Source organism: Osmia bicornis, chromosome 8, assembly GCF_907164935.1.
Source record: "Osmia bicornis bicornis chromosome 8, iOsmBic2.1, whole genome shotgun sequence".
Taxonomy (NCBI): Eukaryota; Metazoa; Arthropoda; class Insecta; order Hymenoptera; family Megachilidae; genus Osmia; species Osmia bicornis.
Window position 1 is genome coordinate 8,140,301 of NC_060223.1, and position 23,719 is coordinate 8,164,019.

Genomic DNA, 23,719 nt, shown 5'->3' on the forward strand with positions numbered 1-23,719 from the left:
CCCGTTCTCGTCGACTGACAGCATAGCATTACGTTTTGACAGCTCGATCGAAACGGAATGATATGTAGTCTAGAAAACCGGATACATTTTAATGACAATTTACCGCACAACATCAGGACTGACTGTTTATTATAATTTATTTAACCGGTAAATTCGAACGAATCTTCCGGAGTTTTGGGAAGCGTGTTTAAAAGTGGCAAATTATGGGAGGATCGACAATTTTGGCCCAGGGGGTTAAACTGTGTGTAATTAGGTTTGGATGAAATGCTGGGAAAGGAAGAACGATTATTTAAATGGATCAACCTGTTTAAAATTATAAAAGGCAATGAGAAAGTATTAGAGAACATGGAAAGAACGTATACAAAAGTAAACGACAAAGTTTTCTAATCCAAATTTATTAATCCAAATTTCATCACTACTTCTAACGAAACGAACAAAGCGTATGTTCGATCTTCAGATCAATCCACAGATTTATTGAGAAAAACTACGATTGTGGATAATGATTCGTGAAACTGCTGTGCATTTGCATTATTTATTTGGAAAATCTGGTATGGATGGTTCTGTGTTGAAGCATCGAAGCATGAGTTTAAAAGAGATTGAAAATAACACTTGTTACAGTGTAAAAATTACTTTAATTAGAATAGTTATCTCTTAGACGTTAGTTTCTAGCAGCGATGAAAAGACGCTTTGTTTTTTCTACTTATCTTTTTTAGACGACGCGCAACTGGGACGAATAAATATCATTTTTGCGACATTTTTCACAAAAATTCTATGTTATTATTTTCAATCGCAAATCATGATTTTATTCGTTCCACAGAAATGCTCCCATCCCTAACTTCTCAAGCTTTTACAATTTTACTGTTTCTACGTCGTACCAGTGTAGAAATTTTGCTATTCCACAGTACTCAAAATGAATTGAACAACGTTCGAAGTAAAGTATCTTCGACACTCAATGAAATTTCTCGTTCGACACTGTAGTTCCAATAAATAAATATCAGATTCTTCTTAGATAGAAAATATTTCACGAGCCGTCGAACAACAAAATTTACACGGTAAAATTACATTAGTGTTCCGCGCATTAAATATTCACTAAATATATGTATATATCATATTATAATACTTGAATATTAATTGCATTGGCAGGACATTGCACGAGTGCGTTCGCTGCAGCCACGAAAACCTGTACCTCCTAAGTACTTCATTTTTCTCCTTTTCCTTTTAACAATGAATCGTACATTGTCCTACGACCAATTCGTATCCTTTTAAAATAAATATTTATCTTAAAAAATATTTCTTTCACAATGCCAATGGCATTTCATGCCATCGCATTCTGTGCTTTCATGAATTTTTTAAGTGGTTCTCGTGTTTATTTTAATAGAAATTAAATAATAGACGAAGTAAATAATTTTTTATTAATCCATCTTAATGAAATATTTACACGTTTCCTACGTGTAAACAAGGAAAATAAAAAGAAACACATTTATCGTTAAATAATTCAACAAAAAGGAATATTTAGTGCTGAGATAAAAATAGATTTTACAATCCAGTCTTTCTCAAACAGCATCTAATTTTAATGAAGATTATGTCCATCTATATACACAGTTTTTCTCTCAACACATTATCACAAACTTTTACAATAAATATTGTGTTGCGAGAACTGCTCAAAACAACCCGAAGATTTTTACCAAAATTGAAAACAAAAAGGAAAAAGGAAATGTGCTCTGGAGACACAGAGATCTACACTTTTGTGATGTAAAGTGTGCTAAATCCAAAAGATGAGTTCTCTGTCTTTTAATTAAGGGTGCACATATGTTGGTATTCGGCACACTTTACAAAATAAAAAAAGGCAGAGTGGTTCACGTGGTTTCGCACACGCATGGAAAATATATATTTATACCATTCTAATTCTAAGGAGTCGCAACTTGATCATTGCACGACAGCTAAAAACATTTAAAAGGCCCGTTCAAAAGACACGTTCATTTGCATGAATTATTGGCACGCGTGGAAAAGAGTGTAACGAGTACAATCGTGAGCAAATCAGGCATTCCCAGGAAAAATTGTGATGTCACGGGTTACCTCGTGTTCCGGCATCCCTAGTCCTCATCATAGGCCTCCCCTTTCCTAAACTCACCCCTTAGAAAAGCCTGATCTGATCGCAAATGTACAGTACGAAGAACCGTACGAATTTATTAATGATCGTAAGGTATAAAGCTTAGAAATTGTTTCCTGGGTTAGATTCAAAAATACTCAGGTCTATTCTAAGATTACTGCCATGTTAAATTTTTTACTTTTTCAAAAGTAAAATTTTTTGAGCAGTATGTTTAATACCGCGAGATTTGACGAGTTTTGTATCTTTAACCCAGTAGCAAAACGACTACATGCGAAAATAGTAATCCGAGACGATTCTGTCATTTCAACAGATAATTCTAGCCTTTAATTGATCATTAATTAAAATTACATTTATCAAACAATGATGACTTCCAACGTATGCATGAAAATTGTTCCCTTATGTTCGTCCATCACGAAATTGAAACGAAAACGAGGTTCTTTACATAAACAAATCAACTTTTCAAATAAAATATGTGTACGTATCAAAGAACTAAATAAACATTTTATATTAAGTAACGATATTTTTGCTGTAAATAATAAAAAAAAATTATAGTTAATTCAACAAAACAAAAAAAACTTTCCATTTTCATAGTTTAACATACCTCTACTTGGATTTATAACATATCAATTTTTATTCACTTCAAAGGAAAATTTGAAATACCATTTTGCAATTATAGAAAAATGGACAAATTATTACCCATGAAAGTGTTAGATTCTAAAAAGACGTATTACCACGTTATCGCTGATCAGCCAGATCTATAAATTATAAAAATACGCGGTAATAATTAGCCACGCTAATTACAGTAGAAAAAGGTGTTCGTACAGAAACGATATCTCAACCGAAGAAAATTTCATTTCTTGCTGTGGTTAATGCAATTCAGCCATACTCGATACGTTAAAACGTGTGAAACGTGGCTCGTGTATTTAACATTGCGGATATATCAACGTGATCGGCGATAACTCGTGAATATCTAATCGACGATCATTAACGGCAGCTTAAACTCGCCTAAGAGGAATAGTAATTAAACGCGTAGCACTCAAAGTGCATTGGAAAAAGCTGCATTCGAGCTCTTTCTCCCTATAATTACTGCTTTCTGTAAAAAAAAAGAACTCTTCGATTGATCAGTTACCGATGGAAACATACCACGGTAAAAAGAAAAAAATAATTTTACATATTTCTACTAAGGGTCTTCTGAAATTGTATCGGGCTACCCGAGTACTCGTACGTCTTGAATACTCTCACACCCCTAATTTCTACCTATCTGGTGGAAATTCTTGCATTTGATATAAATTAATCGCCTTCGAGTGCCAGCCTCGAGGTACAGTTTAATTATTCAATTAACGATGGACGTACCTGAAAACAATTTTCTCTTGATTGTTTCTCGGCTTTTTGAACGGAATATAAGGGATGGTCCTTCGATTAACGATGTCCATGAAGTTTATGGAGTATAAAGAAGGAACTCGAAGAATCTGAAACGGACTAATCGAATCCTGGCGGAGACGATTAAGGACTAGGCGAATCTTTTAGTAAACGGACTAAAGGATTCCGCTTACCCTCGTCCGAATTCTTGTATTCTTCTAATAGCTGTGAAAGATTTTATCGTGTTTTACTTGAAACATAAAGAAATCAGGAAAATTTCAAGTTCCTGAAATTAGCTCCACGATCGGAGCTTCGAAACTTACCTGATAAGACAATTCGCAAGAGAGAATTGCCGTCGCTTCTGGATTCTGATGCGTAGCCGCCAAAAGCGTCGGGAAAATGTAGGATGTCAATCCTGGAGCGCCGTAAAATGGGAATGGCAGTGTACACAGTTGCTGAAGAACGCTCGGTCCAGCTCCAGCCGACTGAAGTACTAACTGAAAAAGGTTTCAACAAAAATGGTTTATTTCAATTTCGCGATGGCGAACAATATTACATCTGAAAACGAATGTTTTCCCAACATTTGTGTATTATTCTCCTACGACAAGGAAGATTAACAATTGCTAAACCGACAAGAATTCTTTCAAACAGAATTCTCAACGAGCAAGTTACTGCAAGATTTACTTTCCATTGCAAAGCACCCGCATGAAGAAGTTCCGACATGTAGATTCACGGTCGTTGGGTAATGAAGACGGTTAATTAAGACAGTCTAATCATGTATACGAGGTCAGTAGCGTCTTTGAATATCGTGGGAAACGGTGCACCTATGATCCAGGTGTTGCAAACTAGCTACCTCGAAGAACAAGTAAATATCCCCGGACATATGGGGTTCAACAAGTGTCCTCGATGCTTGTGCACCTGTAGAAAAGTCTCTTACAGGAAGTACCCGCATGATAAGTTTTTATTTCTTCACCTAGTTACTTGTTAAGAGGTTGAATAGTTCAGTACAAACTTAAGTCATTTTAACCCTCGGACGGCGGACCATGGAGAGAGCCAAAACATGTAAAATTGATTCCTATGCAACAAATACCAGAGGAAGTTTGTGAATAAAAAAAAAATAAGCTTCGTTAAATATTAAGATTTTTCATCGAATTTATTGAGTTAATAGCTTTTAGATCACTCGTCTAGGCGAGATCACATTCTTGTCTGATATCTGAAAGAAGGGGACCAAAAATAGAGGAAAAGCCCATAAGCAGAACAATTAGGCTCACGTTAGGCAAAGGCTGTCCCGTTGAAAGCCAACACGAACACATTCAGGCCAGTTTTGTACCGTCTAATCTTAGCTGACCGTTAGTTTTCGATATCCTTCGGCATAGATCGAATGCCTAGGTGATTTCTGACGAGCTGATATCTTGAAAAAATGGGGCTCGATAGAATGAAAGGACGTCGCGACGTTCTGAAAGGCGCCAGATCGTCGGATATTTTCACGTGGCCTTAGCGACTGGAAATATCTCGACGAACGTGGGGAAAAAATATTCTAACGAAATATCTCTGGTTTGATACAAACTACATTTTCCACTAAAGATTTTGTCTATATTCTGCAATACTAAACTCGCCATCACTGAATTCTGCTAACCGGTTGAATAATTACAGACGGACAGAGCTGTACCGAGCAGTTGTGAAAGTTACACGCGAGTGTTTGTCGTGTGTCGGAGCGGTTGACGATAAAGTGGCAGAAATTTAGTGAAACAGGCGGAAATAAATTGCGCCAGTTGCAAGAATATTCACGAGGAATGCCAGAGTAAAACGATTAGTTGATTCGAAGCAGCTGAGCGACGATGTTCATTCATCTAACTGAACTTTGATTCTGGACACCCACGGTGAATTCTCGAAAAAAATACAAGAAAGTGATCGATTTTCGCTCTCTATTCAATTTAAATCACAGTGAAATTAGCGTGAAATAATCCGAACCTCCGATTCTTCTCGCAAGAATCACCGAAAGACAATTTCCTCGTCCCCTAACTTAACCGAGGCTCGGTAACGCGCATAAATCGTGTAACGAGGCCGCAACTCCCCCTCACAATTCACTGGCCGAATCGGCCGCCAGTTAAAGGTTAAAAGCGTTTTCCCGCCAGTTTCCTCGTCCTCTATCGGATACACTTTCGGCAGGCAGAGAAGCTCTTTAAAAAGAAGAAGAAAAAAAGAAAGGAAAGAAAGCGGCGAAAGACGAATGCGCGACGTCGCCGATGCACTCAACGCAACACACATCCCCCGTGCACGCGTTAGGGATTGATGCACCCTCCCAGCATCGTGTACGTACGCACACGAGTGAACGTACGAAATGGAACCGAGTAAATATATCTTAACTGCATTCGTGCCGTATATTGATGGGAGGTCCGCTGAGTGTGTTGTGTCTAACAGCTTCTTCCTTCTTCGCTGCTTGTTGTGCGATGCATTTCATGCAGATCTACCGGGTGGTTCGGCGAACACTGTTCTTAATTAACATTTTGATTACCATGTCAATTTTTTTCATCGATTTCTTTTTAGAGCCACCAATTAGAAAATATTGAAACTATCTCTATGTTATTTTTCCTGGATCGAAGAAGTGAGCTTGATTTAGCGAAGATATTTAAAAATAAAAAATAATGTGGGAAGATTTATTTTTGAACTAACAATGAACAAGCTATCGTATAGATTTACCGAGTCGTTTGCGGTGATTCCACCCAAACAGCATACTTTCTCAAACTGACACTGGTTCTTTATGGTTTCATGCAATATAAGATGTGTGATTGTTTTGTTGTGTTTTGGGTTATTGATGAGGGATAATACGAGATGGACACCCTGTAACTGACTCGTACACGAGATGTTTCTTGAATGGACTTCTAAGTTTGGAGCGTGCTTCTTCTTTTCTTAGTTTTTTCCATTAACCTGACTCTATTTTTAAATGATTGCCCATTCGAGAGCATGTTTCCATTGAGGAATAAATTGCTCTTTGTGAAAGAGTTTTATAGATTTGTGGTTGTTTCGATTTCCCCGGGCACGCATCTCGATGTTAAGTTACTTAATTAAATCTTTCGTAGAAAATAGATGTCTAACATTTTGCTGCTAAACTCAAATGGAGATTCTCCGATGGATAACGCTTACCTGATTTTCCGGGTTATTAACTGCAAAATAGCCGAGAACCTGGAACAGTTCTGACAGGATGTAAGTACCACTAGTGTTCTGCGCAGATCCAATTTCCGGCTTGTGCGATATTGGATCCCGTGATAATCGAGTTATCACATGACTAGCTATCAGTCGCCATTGCAAGCTGGTGCCTTCTGCACCCAAAAGATTCTGTAACCGAAAGATATATATCTCGATAACATTGATTAGATTTATTCGAAAATCAAGTATCGAAATATTTGTACCCTATAGTTTGAATCTCTGAAACGCAACAGGAGACAGATTCCCGTGGAGATTAAAGAACAGTTAGAGCTCGTTGCCAGTAAGTCAAAGAGAATAGTTAATAAACGGCGGTTTTTCGGCGAACGCCGGCTGCAAAGACCGCAAGGATAATCGAGACGGGGCCCCATGGGACTCAGCAGGCACTCCTACGGGACACGGGATAGCCCTTATGGTTTTTATGGATTGGGGCGCGAGCTTTCGATTCAATTCGTGGTTTGATCATTGCAGACTTCACGGGAGGGCTCTCTGTATCTTGACAAACAGAACCCCTAGGTTACACGATATCTCTATTGCATTTTCTATGGTGCTCAACTTAATGGAGATCATCAATGATTGATACGAGAATACCATCGTTTTTGTCTTAAAATTTACAATATTTTTCTACGATAGGCCAAGTCCCTTAGTAATTTCGAAATTCTGGAACTTTGGTATATTAAAATTTCAGAATGAAGAGGAATGAGGAGGATCACCCTGAAATCTATCTAGAAATAAAAACTAAACTCACCTGTAACTTCTGAAGATTCAATCCTGCGATGGATTTAAGTAGCCTAAGACTGCGAACAATTAAAATCCTCGTAGATTGAGACACCGCGATCTGATTAGGGGTCGGCGAGGAACCCTTCTGATTTTGAGGTGTCAATGCAACTGCAGCGTAAAGTGCACCGATTGCACCTGCAGCTTCGGTCAACGACAAGGTTGACAGAAGATGCGATTCGACGCTCGTCTGTTCGACGTTATTATTATTCTCGTGAACGTTCCCGATTTCTTGGTCCGTTGACTTTTTCAAGTGGCAACAGATCCGAAAGAGTAGATCGTAGGCGGATACCAAAACAGGCGATTCGTGATCTTGATCTAAAAAGAAATCTGTCTCGATCAAAGCGCGGCTGTGTCGAGATATTCGATCTACCAGTCCTCCTGCTACCAGATATCTGAAATACAAAAATATTCAAGTTAATATAACAATAATTCTCCCGAACTTCCGAATTAAAAGTTTGAATTTGAAAATGAAGCGATCCCATTTTCAACATCATCCACAGATGTCCATTTTCAGCACAACATCAAACGTGTTAACTTCTCTGAAACAAAAGCTCGAAATCCAACTGTCACCTCCAAAGTACTCGAGATCGAGGTACTCGTCGATTCCGCTTGTGTCCAACAAAGAGAGCTGACTTACAGTTCCGGTCGGCAGCGAAGTGTGCATATGGGTACCGATAGATCTGGCGTCATAAAGCGTCAGGGGGATGCAACCGGGGTAAAAAGAAAAAAAAAAAAACAATGTATTGCTTACAGGACAGCATGTGCGACGGCGTAACACGAGAGGATTATAACATCAGTGGGTAATTCTGTGCGCAGAGGGCAACGGAAAAGGGAACAAGCTTTGGCGCATGCGATGCTCATTCTATCGGGTTGTTGTATATGTTTTTCTTTTCTCCGATGGCACCCTTCCTTTCACTCGTGACCCACCCAAAAGCGACCGGCCTGTCGAGAGGGTGCGCGGCTGTCAGTGCGTATTATCGCCGCCCCCTTTCCACCAAAACACCAACGTGCCACGGCTCCTCCACCGACGCCGTTGAGTATTGGAATATGGAGTAGTTCGGTGGAGGGCCAACTGTCTCCTCTAATCATAACTAGCTGCAAGCTAATCCAACGCCACTGAACTCGACACGCACACTCCTTCGAACCGTTCCCCGTAGAGGGGGAAAGGGGAAGTTGAATGCTGGGGACTCCTCGAGAGAATGGCAACCCTTACCGGACTCGATAATAGGACAGTCCCGCCGCCGTGACCCCCTGATTGACATGTCACGGACCGGGTCGTCGGGACGAGCTATTAATTACGAACGATTGAAGGTGCGTCTGTTTGAAACGACGCTCAATGAGGCGGCTAAGAGCGGATTGCTAATGCCCGGATCGCAAGAAACGCCGACTTTGGGAGTTTTAATGAAAATCAATCGGCAAAATTTCAGTTGCCGTAATAGATTAATAGAATTTTATTAAAACGACATCGGTGAAGGAATAAATTTATATCCTTCGAAGTACAACGAATACTGATTCACCTGATTCGTTGCATTATTCATCGATACGCATGAAAGCAAAGGCGCTTAAATTCTATTGGTTCGATGATGAAAGCGACAAGTACAATGGATGGACACGAACAGGCGATAATACCGATACTTTCGAGGGATTCGGTAAATACGCTAATAAAATGCAGCGGGATGCGCGTGTGGATTAGAATTGCTCGGCTCGTAGCTACACCCCTTAACCTATAATAACATAAATGATAGCCGAAAAGGGGGTGCTATCCTTCCTGCTGAATTGTAATAACTCCGGTACGACGAGTTGATCCGCCTACGATTCGTTTTGTCAGGGATTCCGCAAAGTCAATAGAATTGGCGATTAATGATCCATTAATCTCAATATCATATTTCAATTTTTGAAAACTGATCAAATTTTATTATCAACTCTTGAATGACGGACCATGCAGAAGGACACAGAAATAATTAAAATTTCTCCCTACAGAGAAGAAAGGTTAAAATTCATCGATAACCGATCGATAAGCCACATAATCATCGAATGAAATTTGCTATCTTCAATTGCGTGCACAACCAGTCACTCGACGTCTACGAAGCAATTCGGTGGAAACACAGAAACATCCGATCTACCGATCTTCACGCACGTCTGGCTTAGTTACTAGGGACCTGACCCATGCATCATCGCTCTCCCTAAGATTCCGATCTATCATTGAATGTTTGCGGGGGGTTCGAGCAAATACATTGAATTTATTTATTATTCTCCCTGGCCGCCTTATGGAGGCCGTAGCAGCTCGAGCAATCACTACCCCAGCTCTGCCATTAGCTAACCATATGATTATTTCATAGCAAGGGCGCAAGGGTGCATATCTTTAGACGGGCTGGTGCCTCGTTCCACTAGCTTACGCGATGCAACGCGAATGCACGCTTAAGTGCAGCCGAAGACCGCGGCTAATCGGGAAAATTAGTTTATATATTCATGAAGAAACGATGCAATTTTATCGATAACTATTATGATCGGAATAGGTACTGTGATCGCTGGATGAATTTTCCTTCCAGTCAAAGGGGACATGTTTCAAGTTTATGGGTTTTTGGTTGTATTTCGGATGCACAGGGTGGTTTATGCAATTGGATCAAGTCATAAGACAAATGAGATTATGCATTTTAAATTCAACAAAATGTTTCTTTATCATAACGAATAAAGAAATTTTTGTTAAATATTCCAAGTGTTTATTTAATGTACTACAATTTTCAGCTGGATGAAAAGGATCCTCTTGAACGAGGTCCTTTTATGCGAGCGGAAAATGTGTCTGACAGAAGTATCATTCACTGCATCCACAATAGACGATGTTTGCGCAACGAAATGGCAAAAGTGTGAAAACGACAGTCGTGTATCAACGAAGAATTGAGAAAATGAACAGAAACGATGAAGAACAGCCACTTTGCTCTATTATTCTGAATTTCAAGTACTCCCGAAGGCAAATATTAATTCTACTTCACAACTCCAATTCTTTGCTATTCATATTTTATTTTAAGCAAACAAATTTTTATTTTCAGAAATACTTATTTCTTAATATTATTATATTTAGAGATAATTGAAAATGAATATTGTACTTTGGTCTTCAAATTTTTGTGTATTTTGTGTCTGATGTGAACTAAAAATTATTACGTTAAGAAATAAGTAAAAATGTGTTATTAAAAAAGGAAATTCTTGGTCGGCCAATCGATTAACCAAGCACATCAATGCTAGCAACGGTGGCACACTTGTTACAATATTTACAGAGTCGTCGTCTCGATCCACCCCTGAAACCGACCCCCTGCCTGCCGTTGACAAATGTCTCCAGCTACCGAATTTCAGCATCCCCTTTTCACCCCTCACCTTTTATTCTCTAGTACTGACGACGATCTATGTAATACATACAATGTATACATTACATACGTATGGAACAATTTTTTCTGCAATTCAGAGAAAACCGAAAAACAACACACTTTGAAGAAAAATGTAATTTTACAGCTTCCTATGATTTTTATAAATTATGTTTCTAATTGAAAACACTGACAGGTTCATTTGCTAAAATTTGCAATCAAAATTGCATTTCGTTACGCGTTTACACCCCGTCGAGCAATAAAACATTGAAATCCAATGAACGAGACAGACATGCGAAATAAAGTCTGAAACAAGGTCAAATGGCCGAGGCGTTCATCGAATTGGTAATGTATTATAATCCCCCCGTGCTCTAACATCTAGCAACTCAGGATATTGCTACTCTGAGTTCGTTGACGCGTAATGCATTCACGCCGGGATTTCGGTAGCCCGAGGGATGAGGTGAATCCTAGTACTCCATCCACACAATCGAGTTTTACCATGGTTCACAGTGGGGTTGAATCCCAAGAAATAGAGAAAAAATACAGTGTGCAATTTTTTTTCATTTAATATCCTTTGATACTTTGACTGAACTTGAAAATTTGGGTTAAGAAATATTCAAATTAAGAAGCTGCTATGAACTCGTTCTGCGCTTTTTTGCACCGTTTAAAGCTACTTCTGTCAACAAGCAGCATTCTGGAAGGATAATAGACGACAGTGAAATTCGGCACTTAGTAGAATGGGAACAAGAGCAGCCGTGCTGTCTGTTTCTACTTACGACCCTATCCAACCTGATCAAATACTGCTCCAATCTCGCAGTTCCCATTACTGTTGTCATTACTGTCGTCAACTAGTGTAGAAAAAAGCCTTTTCTTGTCTATTGATTGAACCCAATTTTTATAAATTATGTATCTCATAAAAGTTACTTTCAATCAAATTTAATTAATTTACCTTTTATACAAAGCAAATTTCACTTGGAATTTCGACCTTCCTATCTTTGATCAGATTTTTCCTCCGGTATATTTTCAATTTTACCAAAATACACTCGGGAGTTAAAAGCTTTGGCGTTCATTTGCCGATACCGAAACAGGAATACGTAAAAGACCGTACAGCAAGGCTAATTGAAGCTAATCTAATTCAAACAACGCTTTTACAATTTCCACATTTTCGTTGATACGATGTTTGTAAACCAAAAATAGAAAATTTCAAATGAAAAATTGGCTGAAAGTTATGATAAAATTCAATTCTATGTGTGAGACCTTGCAATTTCATTGACAGTAGAACAGATAGGAATAAATCATCCAATTGACGTAATTACAGACAACACAAGATCAGATGGTTCTATAATAAACGCAAGTTTAAACGATCCGGTTAGAAATTAGGCAACAGATGTACTCAAAACATCAGCTGGCCTAGTTAGGCCCGGTGTTAGTGATTCACTCTTCAACCACCAACTGTCTTGGAATCCTTTTCAAAATCTTAGATCTTTAAACGGCAACAGTATTAGTTGTGATCAGTCAGGAGCACGTTTCAATTGAACGTTATTATAACGAAAGGGTTGAATACTATACGTATATTGAAATTGTATTTTGAAACAATTTTGACAGCCACGGTAAGAGGCAAGAATAATAATAATAGTAAAAAGGGAAAGAAAGGAAAGAAAAAAGAGAAAATCAAGGGATGAGTCGAGTCGAGACGAGTGTAGGAGGGTCGAAGGAGGGTTAGAGACAGCCGTACACCGAGTGAGGGTGAATTTGGACGACGAAAGAGAAGGAAAGGGAGAGAGTCCATTAGCAGATTACGTACCCAACCCGCCACGCTCATTCACCCCCCGCGATATTTTTTCTTCCTTCCCCTTTCTCCTACGACCGCTAACGATTTCTCTCTCTCCCTCTTTTTAACTATCTTGCTTTTAGATCGTTCCGCCTAAACTTCTAAGCTTTTCTTTGCAGCAGGTGCACAACGTCGCCGTTTGGACTTTGTCCAAAAAGAGTATACGATTTCGTTCGAACATAAAAAGTATCCCTCCATTGAAGGGAAAATTTCATTTCGCGTTCAGATCTTTCTCTTTTCCGATTGTTTGACGTTAAATCCAATTTAATAAATCAATGAAAAATGATTAAGAGTGCTTTGTGGCTCAGAAAAAAATCCAATACAAATAAGATTTAGAAGTTGCCTTGTTATTATAATTCTTATTCAAAATTATACCATGACCTACATTTTCATTGAATCAATAATCATCGAAGAATATAGAAAGGAAGTTGGTGCATCGAGAATGCCGAGAGAAAAAATGGTGCTCGGAAGAGCCTTTGCAGGAGGAAAAAGCGAGGATGCTCTTTAGAACGGCCAAACGAAATTACCAGATCAAACAGCAGCGACGTTATATTAATAAAATAGATTTCCCTGCTCTTCAAAGGAAGAGGAACGCTTTCGTCTGCGACGTAACTTTGTTTCGAGCAACTCCCGCCTTAATCGCGTAGCACTAAAGCGCAGCTTTTTCATTTTCGCATCAAGCAGATTTCTAATGGAATACCTGCTCGTAATTCTATTGTTGCAACTATTGTTGGTATCAAGTGTTTATGAAAGAAGAAATTAAAAAATAAATGGAACCAACCCCGTAGCCGTGTACATACGTAAGGTGTCAAGTAAATGAATTCGTGGAAAATGAATGAACGTGACAACAATACGGCAATGCAAATAATAATGTTTGCGATAAACCTTGTGCTTATATTTAATTTATAACGTTCGAGTACACATTTGTAGACGCAAATGCCGATAAGCCGATCGAGAGGTTGGTTAATTTTACTTCGAAGGGAAACAAAAACCGAAAGCGTTCTGTGCTCCTTTCACGGCCGTTCCAATTAACGAAAGTAAACTGTGATTTACACTGAAACAGGAGGGAGAAATCGGCTAGTATAACGAGAGTAACGATTTTACAAATTGGCACACTTTCCCTTCCTACCTTCTATTGTTGTTCTTCGTTTTACGATAAATTAAAAATGAAAACTTATTTTCTTACCGATTGTTTCAGGTTCAATTAAATTATTTTCTAATTTATTTGATCCTGAAGCGTGTCTCCGTGAAATTAATTTATTTCAACGCTGCAAAATGAAAGGAACCCCGGATGTATCGCGAGCAAAGAGATTCAAGGAAACGTTTACATTTCTTAATTCGCGGAGTATCTTATCAATTTCACGAACAAGGGGAGCGAAGAAAGTGGCCGCACGCGTCTCATAAGTAAATCACCAATTGCTCGGTTGATCCTACTTCGATTAACCCTGTATCAACATCTCAGAAAGCGAAAGGGAATGAGCTCGGCGAACGTTCGTTCAATCAACTCATCGGGATTAATAACAAGAGAGTGTTTGCCGACTGATTTTTCTAGGAGCGTTCTAGCAATTACCTGGCCGATTGCCACTTGAGCTCCCGATTATCGTCGCCTTCGACAGTTTCCGATTATACAGACTGTTCCAAACTTTTCCAATACGTTATACATTTGACGAGGGAGAAATTTTAATAAAAAAGAAAGAAAGAAATCAAATTATTGCTTATGTATATGCTTATGTATATTTTTTTTTTTTTTTTCAGAGGGGACGATGAATGCACTTAACGATTCTCAAATACGTATTACGAGGTACGAAATGATCGATCGCCGTTAGACATCTGCGCATTTTAAAGGTACGAGCGGAAAGCAATCTTAACGCTGAGTAAAATCGTGACTAGGCCATTCTCGCATCGGCAGGAAATTAATCATAATAATTCGACTACCGGCGGCCGACCAGCAATCATTCTGATCGCGCCTTCGTCGTTCATTATTCAAACTCGAACGTTACAGTCAGTAAACTCGAAATTCGCAGATTCATCGACCGATAAAACATCGCTGGCTGTCCGTTGAAAAGGAACTTTTCGTAAACAAATGATTCTTTTCATGATTTTCATAACGCAAGACTGTAAGATACGAATAATTCGAAGGAGAAGAAGGAAATGATGCGGTGTAAATGAGAAAGGATTACTGAACGTATTGGGGGGTCTCGAAGGAGGAAGTTGACCCAGGTGGAACACTTCTTCCTCGCGAAGATCGGATCTCAGAGGATGCCACGAAAACAGTTTGCGTCTTGTCACTTCGCATGACTCGCGTATTAAGTTCACTTTGAATGACAGAATCATCGTGTTTTTTCCACGGGGGTGGTCCCTCAAAGTGTTAAAGTTTTTTCTCGCTATTCGCTTCAAAGAAACAGTTCCTGGCACTGTTTGCACAGCAAATATTGATAACACTCGAAGAAGAAAAATTAGAAACGAAAAAGTTTCTCAACGATTAAAATTTTTCTTCTGCAAAAATATTTACGATATCTTCCATTTAATGCGCGCTATCGTTTTAAAGAAACGATAGCGCTGTCGTGAAAGAAAATGGCATCGACGTATAAAAGTATGATCGACACCGATCGTAGAAGTCGAATTTTTAAGATCTCGTAACGCGGATACGTCAGACAACATCGTGCATTTCCGTTACTCACCCGGCAATATCCTGAACCCGCGTTTGCAACGCCGATTTCTCAAAGGGTTCCTCCGGGATAAAGCTGCACAGCAGTTGCATCAGGCTGCTAGCTACGATTCCATTTCCGATCGAATTACCGGATGCTTCCTGCACCTGGAGGTGGTCGTCGAGTTTCGTCATACTCTACGGGCAAAAACAATTTCATTTCTTTCTTTCAATTTGTTTGGTAAACACAGCGGTTCCCAGAAGTATAAAAATTGGCTCGATCTTTTTCTGAAATATTCTCCAATATTCGAATAAAAATGATATTTTTATTGGGAACATTCGATACTTCCGGCGAGAAAGATGATGCGAAGGTGAGAGGGTAGAAAAAGGTAGAAGAAACTATTAGTAATTTTTTGTGATATTTTACAGATACACCTATAAAATTTTAACAATTTGTCTGTTAGTTCACTGAAAGGGTTTATATCGGTTTTCTAAAAGGTTGCTGAAGTTGATTCTCCCAAAATTGTAATGTTCACTTGGATGAACAGCTACCAGTCGGGTGGTCGCATGTTTCCAAAGCTTAAAGATCATCCGGATGCTGAAGAAGGCGAATTCCTGGCACGTTGAGTCATTGATACCAGTTTCCTTCGACCGGACGATCGACGACACATGCATACAGGCGACATTTAAAATGCTAAATTAGAGGTAACGAGTCGGAAGGTACAGATAAGAATCCTGGAGAATATGGCCCCTAAAACGGCTCAGGCTCGACTTCAATCAGTCCTTCGGGGAACACTTAACAGCTTACCTTTCTCAGTATTCGTTGGTGCTGGATATATTTTAAGCAAAAGCTTACTATTGAAATAATTTTTTCTAAATACGACAGGAGTGAGAAATATAATTTTTAGTTTAGGAATTTTTTTATCGGTGGCAAATTTGAAAATACCGACAGAATTCTACACACCTGGCTAATATTAAAAAAAAATTTATTTAAAATATTTAAAACCATTCAGGTTTTCAGTTGTAAGTGGAATGAAATGTAAATGGTTTTATCTTGAAAAATCCGATTACGGATTAGGAGTTTTAAAAACGCGCCGGGAAAATGTTCATTGGGAAAAGAAAATGGAAGTAAATGGTTATATTCAAGTGAAAATCCTTTTTTTAAATATTGTGTTACGTGAATATTTCTACCTTTTAATTTAATATCCTTATTCTAATTCAACATGGAAACGGTTTGTCTCTTTGGACTACAAGTCCCTGAGAGTGACGAAGAATATTTTCTCATATTTCTTCTTTTTACGACCAATCGGTCCAGTTTCGAATGATCGAATTTATCCGAGCCTTCGGGAGGGAGACTAGTGAACTCGAACGATTTAAGGAAAATTGTAAATTTCCTTGGCCAATGGACGAGATTGAAAAGCATTCGCGGACCCTACATGACAATCGATCTCGTTGCGTAATGACCCAAACTGTGATCTTTCCTAGGCTTTAATAGAAGAACCTACCGTAGTTTCCTGAAAAGTTTTTCATTCGATTCCAAGACAACTTTTCTGAGACATTTATCAGTCATTTATTTTCAATGGGGAAAAAACTATCTGTCGATTGTAGAAACGAGAATTTTCATTGATCTTCAGCTTAGCTTTTTAACACTTGAACCTTGGGTGACCATAATGGCTGCGCCTACCGCTCCAGAGACTAAAATCCAGAATCGTAGGAACAATTTAAGATCATTTTTGACAGGGGCGAAAAAAGCTCGCGTGGCGATAAAATATGAGGAACCGCCGAATTCTGGAACGTGCGAAGAAGTGGTTGAAAAAGCGGCGATAGGAGGACGAGACAAAAGATTAGGCCAGCTCCTCGAAACGGAGCTTGATGGAAACGACAAAAGAAGTACCCACGCACATTCTCTACGGAACACACGCTCCTTTCACCGTATAACCCGATTCCATCGTGTATACGTGTACCGTTTTATGTGTGTGTACGCGTGTATGTGCGTGGGTGACGTCACTAAAAGCTCTCTCGCCGCTAATGCATTTGCGGAGGGGGATTCCCAGGGGAGGAACAGGAGAAGGAAGGAAGGCGCCAGTGCTGTATCTATGAAGCGTGAAAAATCGATCTTGAAATCTCGGTGGTGAATTTGCGAAACGATTGATTCCGAGCGTATTGTCTGCAACGTCCTGAACCCTTCCTTAGAAATTTCAAAAATTCTTCTGAAGCAACTCCTACAGTTGTTCAACAACGAAGGAAGTTCACATTTATTCTCTACGTGTACCTGAATATTTACAGTCGAAATTCTTTTATAGAGTAAGAGAGTTAAATATTCGATGGAAGTCGACCTCCGAAGCAGAAGACGGGAGGCGAAAGCCGGCCCTAAAACTCTTAATCCTTATTTTGACAAGTCGGACAGGACAGGCACGATGGTCTTTGCCTTCGTTTATTTACCAACCTCGGAAAAAAGGTACAGAACGAAAAGGAATCCGCTCGCGAAACGTTGCTGCGTGAATTTCTGGTTTATTGAACTTATGAAACACTGTAAAATTTTACTAAAATAATTCATATCATTATCTATGGAATGATCCATTTAATAATTCGCATATCTTTTCTATCGGCTAAGATTCATATTCTTAGAGGGTGAATGAGATATTTGAAGAAATATCTCAGAAGCTGTTTATTAATTTAATTTTTTCTGAATTTATGTTTAAAGCCGAAAGAGAAAAGATCTTTCTAACAAGAGAAAGAATCGTCTCTCAACGAGGAAACGATGAGATGACACACGAATAGCCCACTTTTCAACATGAAATAAAGGGCAGCGTAAAAAAGGGTGGGATATAAGCAGACGGGAAAAGGCGCCGACATCTCTTAAAACGCTTCTACTATTAACTAGACAGAAGTTTGATAGTTACGCGTTGAATGCTTTCAACAGTGAAAAAAATATACTTTACGAACGTAAACATGTGCACGTGCGTCAAAACTGTACCGTGAAAGAAACAGAATAATTATATCGAAAACGCGTACCTCTAAATGTTGAAGAAGAAGATCCAGAATGACCAGAATCTTGTTGCTCGATAAGATGGCTTCTATATTAGTATCGTTTTCGTTGACACTAAGTTTATACACGCGACACACAGACACAATGCTTCTATAACATGAGAAAATATTCATTTCAATGATAAATCCACGAAACTTTATTATTTTATACTTACTTATTTGGAAGATTATGGGAGGCATTTTGTGCTTGCAAGCCCAGATTCAACAGATTTGTTAAAACATCGAATCCATTCAATACTTGAAATGCATTTTGATCAAATGGACACTGAAATCGGAAATAGAAAAATCCATTGAATACATAACTTTTTTTTTTATAAACTTTCTTTTTTATTAAGAGGCGAACTTAAAAATGAAACCTCTTACCGATTTTGAAAAGGCTCTTGTTATTTCACCCAAGCAACGTTCCAAAGCGGAAATGGCAACGCTTGACCATGCGGTCTTCAGATGATTATTATACAACCGGTCTAATTCTTTCAAATTTCGTCGGAACTTTGCTTTATTAGTTGACTCAACGGATTGATTTACATCTGTCTTATGAGTATCTTCCCATTCCTTTCCACGTAGAATCATACGTTGCTTCATTTTTCTACAACGACGTTTTAAAGCTTTCTGCTTCTCTTTCGCGGCTTTAACTTCGTTCGAATTATTATTATCGATCACAGAAACTGGTAAATCTTGAATCTGTAATATATTGAAGCGTTGTAATTCGTCTCGTGATGGCTCACGACCATCATGCGCACTTTTTACTGCTTCTAAATGTGTTTTCCCTTTTAAATGGCTTAACAAGTACACTTCATTGGGAATCTATAACAAACATTTATGAATATTAATTGTTAATTAAATCATCGGATAAAATTAAATCGGGAGAATTAAAACTCACAACTATCCCACATAAGGAACACTGCTTTTGAGCAGGATACGATTTAAGCATAGGTGGAACTTCTTCTGCTCTTAGGATCGAAGATTCTACTGCTCTTTGTCTAATGTGTTCTATATTTTCCACGTGTCTTCTGGCTGATTCTTGCTGCTTTTGTGCTATCTTCTTTTGTAATTCTTCTTGATTTGCTAACTGAGCTGCATGAAGCGCCGACAGTCTCTCTTCTCGGTCTCTGGCTTTTTCTCTAGCAATCTCCTTTAAATTTACGACTTTTTAATATTGCTTTTAATTATGTAATTTTTAGTTACTATTACCTGACGTTCCTTCTCTCTTTCTAACTGCATTTTGCCAACTCTTTCTTCGCGTTCACGACGAGCTTGCTTCATTTTCTGGATACGCAATTGCCTTTCCGCTTCTAAAGCTCGTCTACGTTCTTCAGCCGCAGCTTCTTTGGCTGCCTTCTCTTCTTGTCGACGTTGACGTTCTTCCTGAATTCCCTATAACATCAACAATTAGCAGCTATATAAATTTTTATTCTAATATAAATATAAATGATTGTAACATACTTGCAATCTCTCTTCCTGTTCTTGACACAACGCCATAAAATCGTGTCTTTTATTCTGTGCCTCGAGTTCATTGATAAATGCAATTTCCTTTAATTTTGAATCCTCATCATGAGCCTTCCTCACTATTTCTAATAAATGCTGCGTTCTATTTTCTTCTGCTTTCTTCAATTTCGTTTCCATTCTAATTCTCTTGTCTTCTATTAATTGGTTTTTCGCGCTTTTAACATCTTCCACCTTGTTCAATAGTTCTCTTAACCTCTGTGACTTCTCCATCAGGAGCTTCTGACGTTTACGTTGTGCACAAGCTTGTTTCGCGTGGTATCTTCTTAACGTTTCGGGTAAAGATCTTTTTCGCGATGGAGACGAAAGCTTTTGATGCAATTCTAAAGCCCTGCCAGGATGACGAGCTACCAATGCGCGTAACTGAGCGATTGTATCCACGCAATCTGCCCAGGACATTCCATCTAACATATGTTCGTATCTGTAAAAATTTCATTCAAATATACGGCAAAATTAAATATAAATATTATAAAAACATGATATGTACCTATCTTCAATGCTGACATCATCAGGTATCGCATTAGGGGATGATCCACGTTCATCTTCCATTTCAAGGATCATCTCACCATCTGTTTCATCGGTTTCTGTATCAATATCAGTTTCAGTACATCCTAATTCCAAAATTTGTCTATGCAAAGATGCTTCTTCGTCTGATAACTGCTGTGACCGTTGCGAATCGGCTTCTTCGGTCTTTCTTTCCTCCTCTAGAATTATTCTTTCTCTTTCAGCTTGAGCAGCCATAAATTGCTGTATACGTTTTTCAAGTAATTCTGCATCACTTTTAAAAATAGCTGCTATCATTGACGTAGAATTGATTTCCTTTAAATTAATAGTGTTCTTTAAAACTTCTTCTACCTTATCTTTAATGGTAATATTTACAACAGATTCTCCTTTCACTTTCTCCACTTCGTTACTTATATTTTTCCCTTCTTTCTCTACAATACATTTCTTCTTCTGTTTGTTATTTCCATCTGGAGTTAAACAATTTTTCTTATTTTTCTCCGAAGGACTTTCGATCGACAAAGCTGGTAACGATGTTGCGGTGCTCGGTTTGTGAAATCTCGTAGACATATTTAAATTGTGAGTGCTACCTCTTCTGTAACGACTACGAACGGTTTGCCAACCATCAGCTTCTTCCTTTGTTTTTATAGCAACGGTTTGCTTCGTTAACACTTCTACGGAACCATTTATATCTTTACTTTGATCCTTCTTTAATGAACTTTGTTCTGAAATCTAATAAAAATTCATAAATATTATAGATATATAAATACCTGTATTACACTGCCTAGCTAGTGTAAATACAATAAAAAATACCTTATTATCGAGTGGCTGAAACCGTTGACGAACTATTACGGATGTTCCAGGTCTTATTTTATTTGAAGTTGACACATTCTTTTCGCTTAATGTAGTTTTACTCCTAATAAATTTCGGAGTTTCTGGCAGATTTGATTGCTTCGTTTTCACAATCTTCATTTGTGATACTGTAGAATATGCTGGTTTAGTTACTGTAACTTTATTCGGAATACTGGATGCTGTATCAGATGCAGATTTCATTACATTTTTATTATTTGTGCTGTCATTACTACTTGACTGCCTTTTTAATTTCTGATTAACTTTATTAGATGCTATTGTAATGTTTTGTATATTCTTATGCACTACAATAGTACTATTATTATCTTTTGCTACACTAAGGGGTTCTGTTATTTTATTTTCTGTTACTACATTTTCTATACCAATCGATTTAATATTTTTTCCTATATTTTGCTTTTTCACTTTAGCATTAATCTCATTTTTTCCTAACCCTAAATCATTCTTAGGACCTAATGGTTTAATCTGAAAATTATTTTGGGAACTCAATTTATTATCCATGTTATTAGATTTACAAAATTCTTTCTCGCTTGACGTAGAAGTATTTAAACACATATTTTTATTGTCATTATGAATGACTTGTTCATTTTTTTCTGTTATTACATTAGAATCCGTTATTTTGGTAGCAGTATTCTGAGTTTCAATTTTAGCCGATTTTGGTGTACTTTTAATATCCAGCTTATGTTTGACATCGCGAGGAGAAGTTTCATTCGATTTTTGCTCTGCTATAATGGTGGTACCGGTTTTTGTAGGTACTGCTTGTTTTACAAGACCTTTGTTAATCTTTACTGAAGACAACTTATCCTTATTTAATGACTGACTTGCTCCCTTATCTATTGAACTTTTACATTTTTCGTTTGCATTTGTCAAATTATTTTTGGAAAAATTACTTTTATTATCTTTCATTAATTTATGAACTGTTTCCCCTTTTGTGTGATTTATTTTGTTATCTAAAGTGATGGGTTTATTTTCTGAGATGATTTGATCAACAGGACTTCTACAAACAGATTCTGTGGGACTCATTCTTTGTAAAGGACTCGTAGATTTCGGAATTACTGTTGAGTTCCACATACGACAAGGAGAAGTCTTTCTAACTTCCCAAGCTAATGGAGTACGTCTTAATGGTGGTGGAGAATTCTCATATGCCCATTTGACTTTAAACCATTCAATCAAGTTATGGAAATCTCTAGTATAATTCTCTAAAACAAGTATTACTTCTTTGCATTCAGATATATTTTCATCTTCTTCGCAAGTCTGATAAATACCATCAACTGCTCTTTGTAAATTGCCAAACAGAAAAGCCCAATATCTTGCCTGCAATTCTACAATGAAAAAAAAAATGTAAAACTTAAAAAAACCTTGAAGCATGTTAAACATATCTTTCTCTCAAAACAAACAAACCAGATTTTTTGTCTCTTCCAGTAGAAGCTGACCTTACTCTTGCTGTTGGTTTCATAGACCTTTTAGTTGTATTTGCATGTGATACTCTTGGAACACTAGGAGGTTTCCTAGTAACTTTCTCAGTATTATTTGTTCCAACTGGTACATTAAAGGCTATTAAATTTCTAGCTGCTCGACCTTCTTCTTGTATAAGTAACCTTACATCTGCCATTTTCAATAAATTCCTCTAAAAATAAAATATTTGGGTGAAATTTTCTAGCTGCTTTCCTTTTATGCATTCAAATACAACATAATCTAAAATAACAAAAGGAAAATATAGCGTATAACACACCAGAAATTAAATTCTTAAGAATCATTGTTTTTATAAGCATAATAAGCATTTATTTATTTACTATACATACGAAAATAAAAAGGTAAAAGAATAATAATTTTATAAAAGCATGATAAATGATTCTATCATTGTACTGTATGTATTTTATGCCAAGTTTATAACACAATGTTTAATTACAATCATAAGATTATACTCTATCACCTAGCTTTTAAATACCATAAAATAAAGAATAAATACTTGTTGAAATAATTAAAGAATGATACGCCAATTAATGTTATTATTAATTAGTTACAATAGAATCAAAAAATACATTTGTTTACACAACCAATTTCTGTCATCATTCCATAGATTTGAAATTACACATTATGGTGGTTACATATTTAATGCCTAAGTTACCTTTAGTGTAATAACAATTACAAAACATTAAAGAATAGTTGACTACAAATAGTTTTCAAACAACGAGAACTTCGAACTGACATTTCAATAGCAATACAAAACATTTCATCATAAGGCGATGCAAGCGTCGAGGCTGAACTCCAAATTCCGCATCGGTAAAACAGGCCATGTTAAGCGCCACCTGAATTATTGCATCCAACTATCGGCATGCTATACTACGTTACCTTTCGCAAATACCTAAATGACACATGTATGCTATATGTATAAGTACATAATTAAACAATACTGACCATGCATTCATTATTATTAATTTTCTTTCCATAAAATTGTATTTGCAACGTGGTACACTTCAGAATCTTAAAGACATAGTTCCTGAAAAAAATAT

The 23,719-nt window shown here is 37.6% G+C and overlaps 1 protein-coding gene across 1 annotated transcript; it reads right to left on the reverse strand.

The window, feature by feature from the left end:
- Positions 1-376: 376 nt before the first annotated feature.
- On the reverse strand, positions 377-23,467 carry LOC114878094 (S phase cyclin A-associated protein in the endoplasmic reticulum). The gene is made up of 15 exons (XM_029191498.2): positions 23,335-23,467; positions 22,608-22,833; positions 21,153-22,528; positions 20,326-21,071; positions 19,779-20,259; positions 19,527-19,709; positions 19,216-19,467; positions 18,699-19,139; positions 18,491-18,600; positions 18,303-18,426; positions 15,322-15,485; positions 7,422-7,845; positions 6,614-6,805; positions 3,793-3,966; positions 377-3,694 (listed from the first exon to the last, which is right to left on the reverse strand). The coding sequence occupies exons 2-15, from the start codon at positions 22,816-22,818 to the stop codon at positions 3,614-3,616; spliced, it is 4,959 nt and encodes a 1,652-aa protein (XP_029047331.2). The 5' UTR covers positions 22,819-22,833; positions 23,335-23,467; the 3' UTR covers positions 377-3,613.
- Positions 23,468-23,719: the final 252 nt, after the last annotated feature.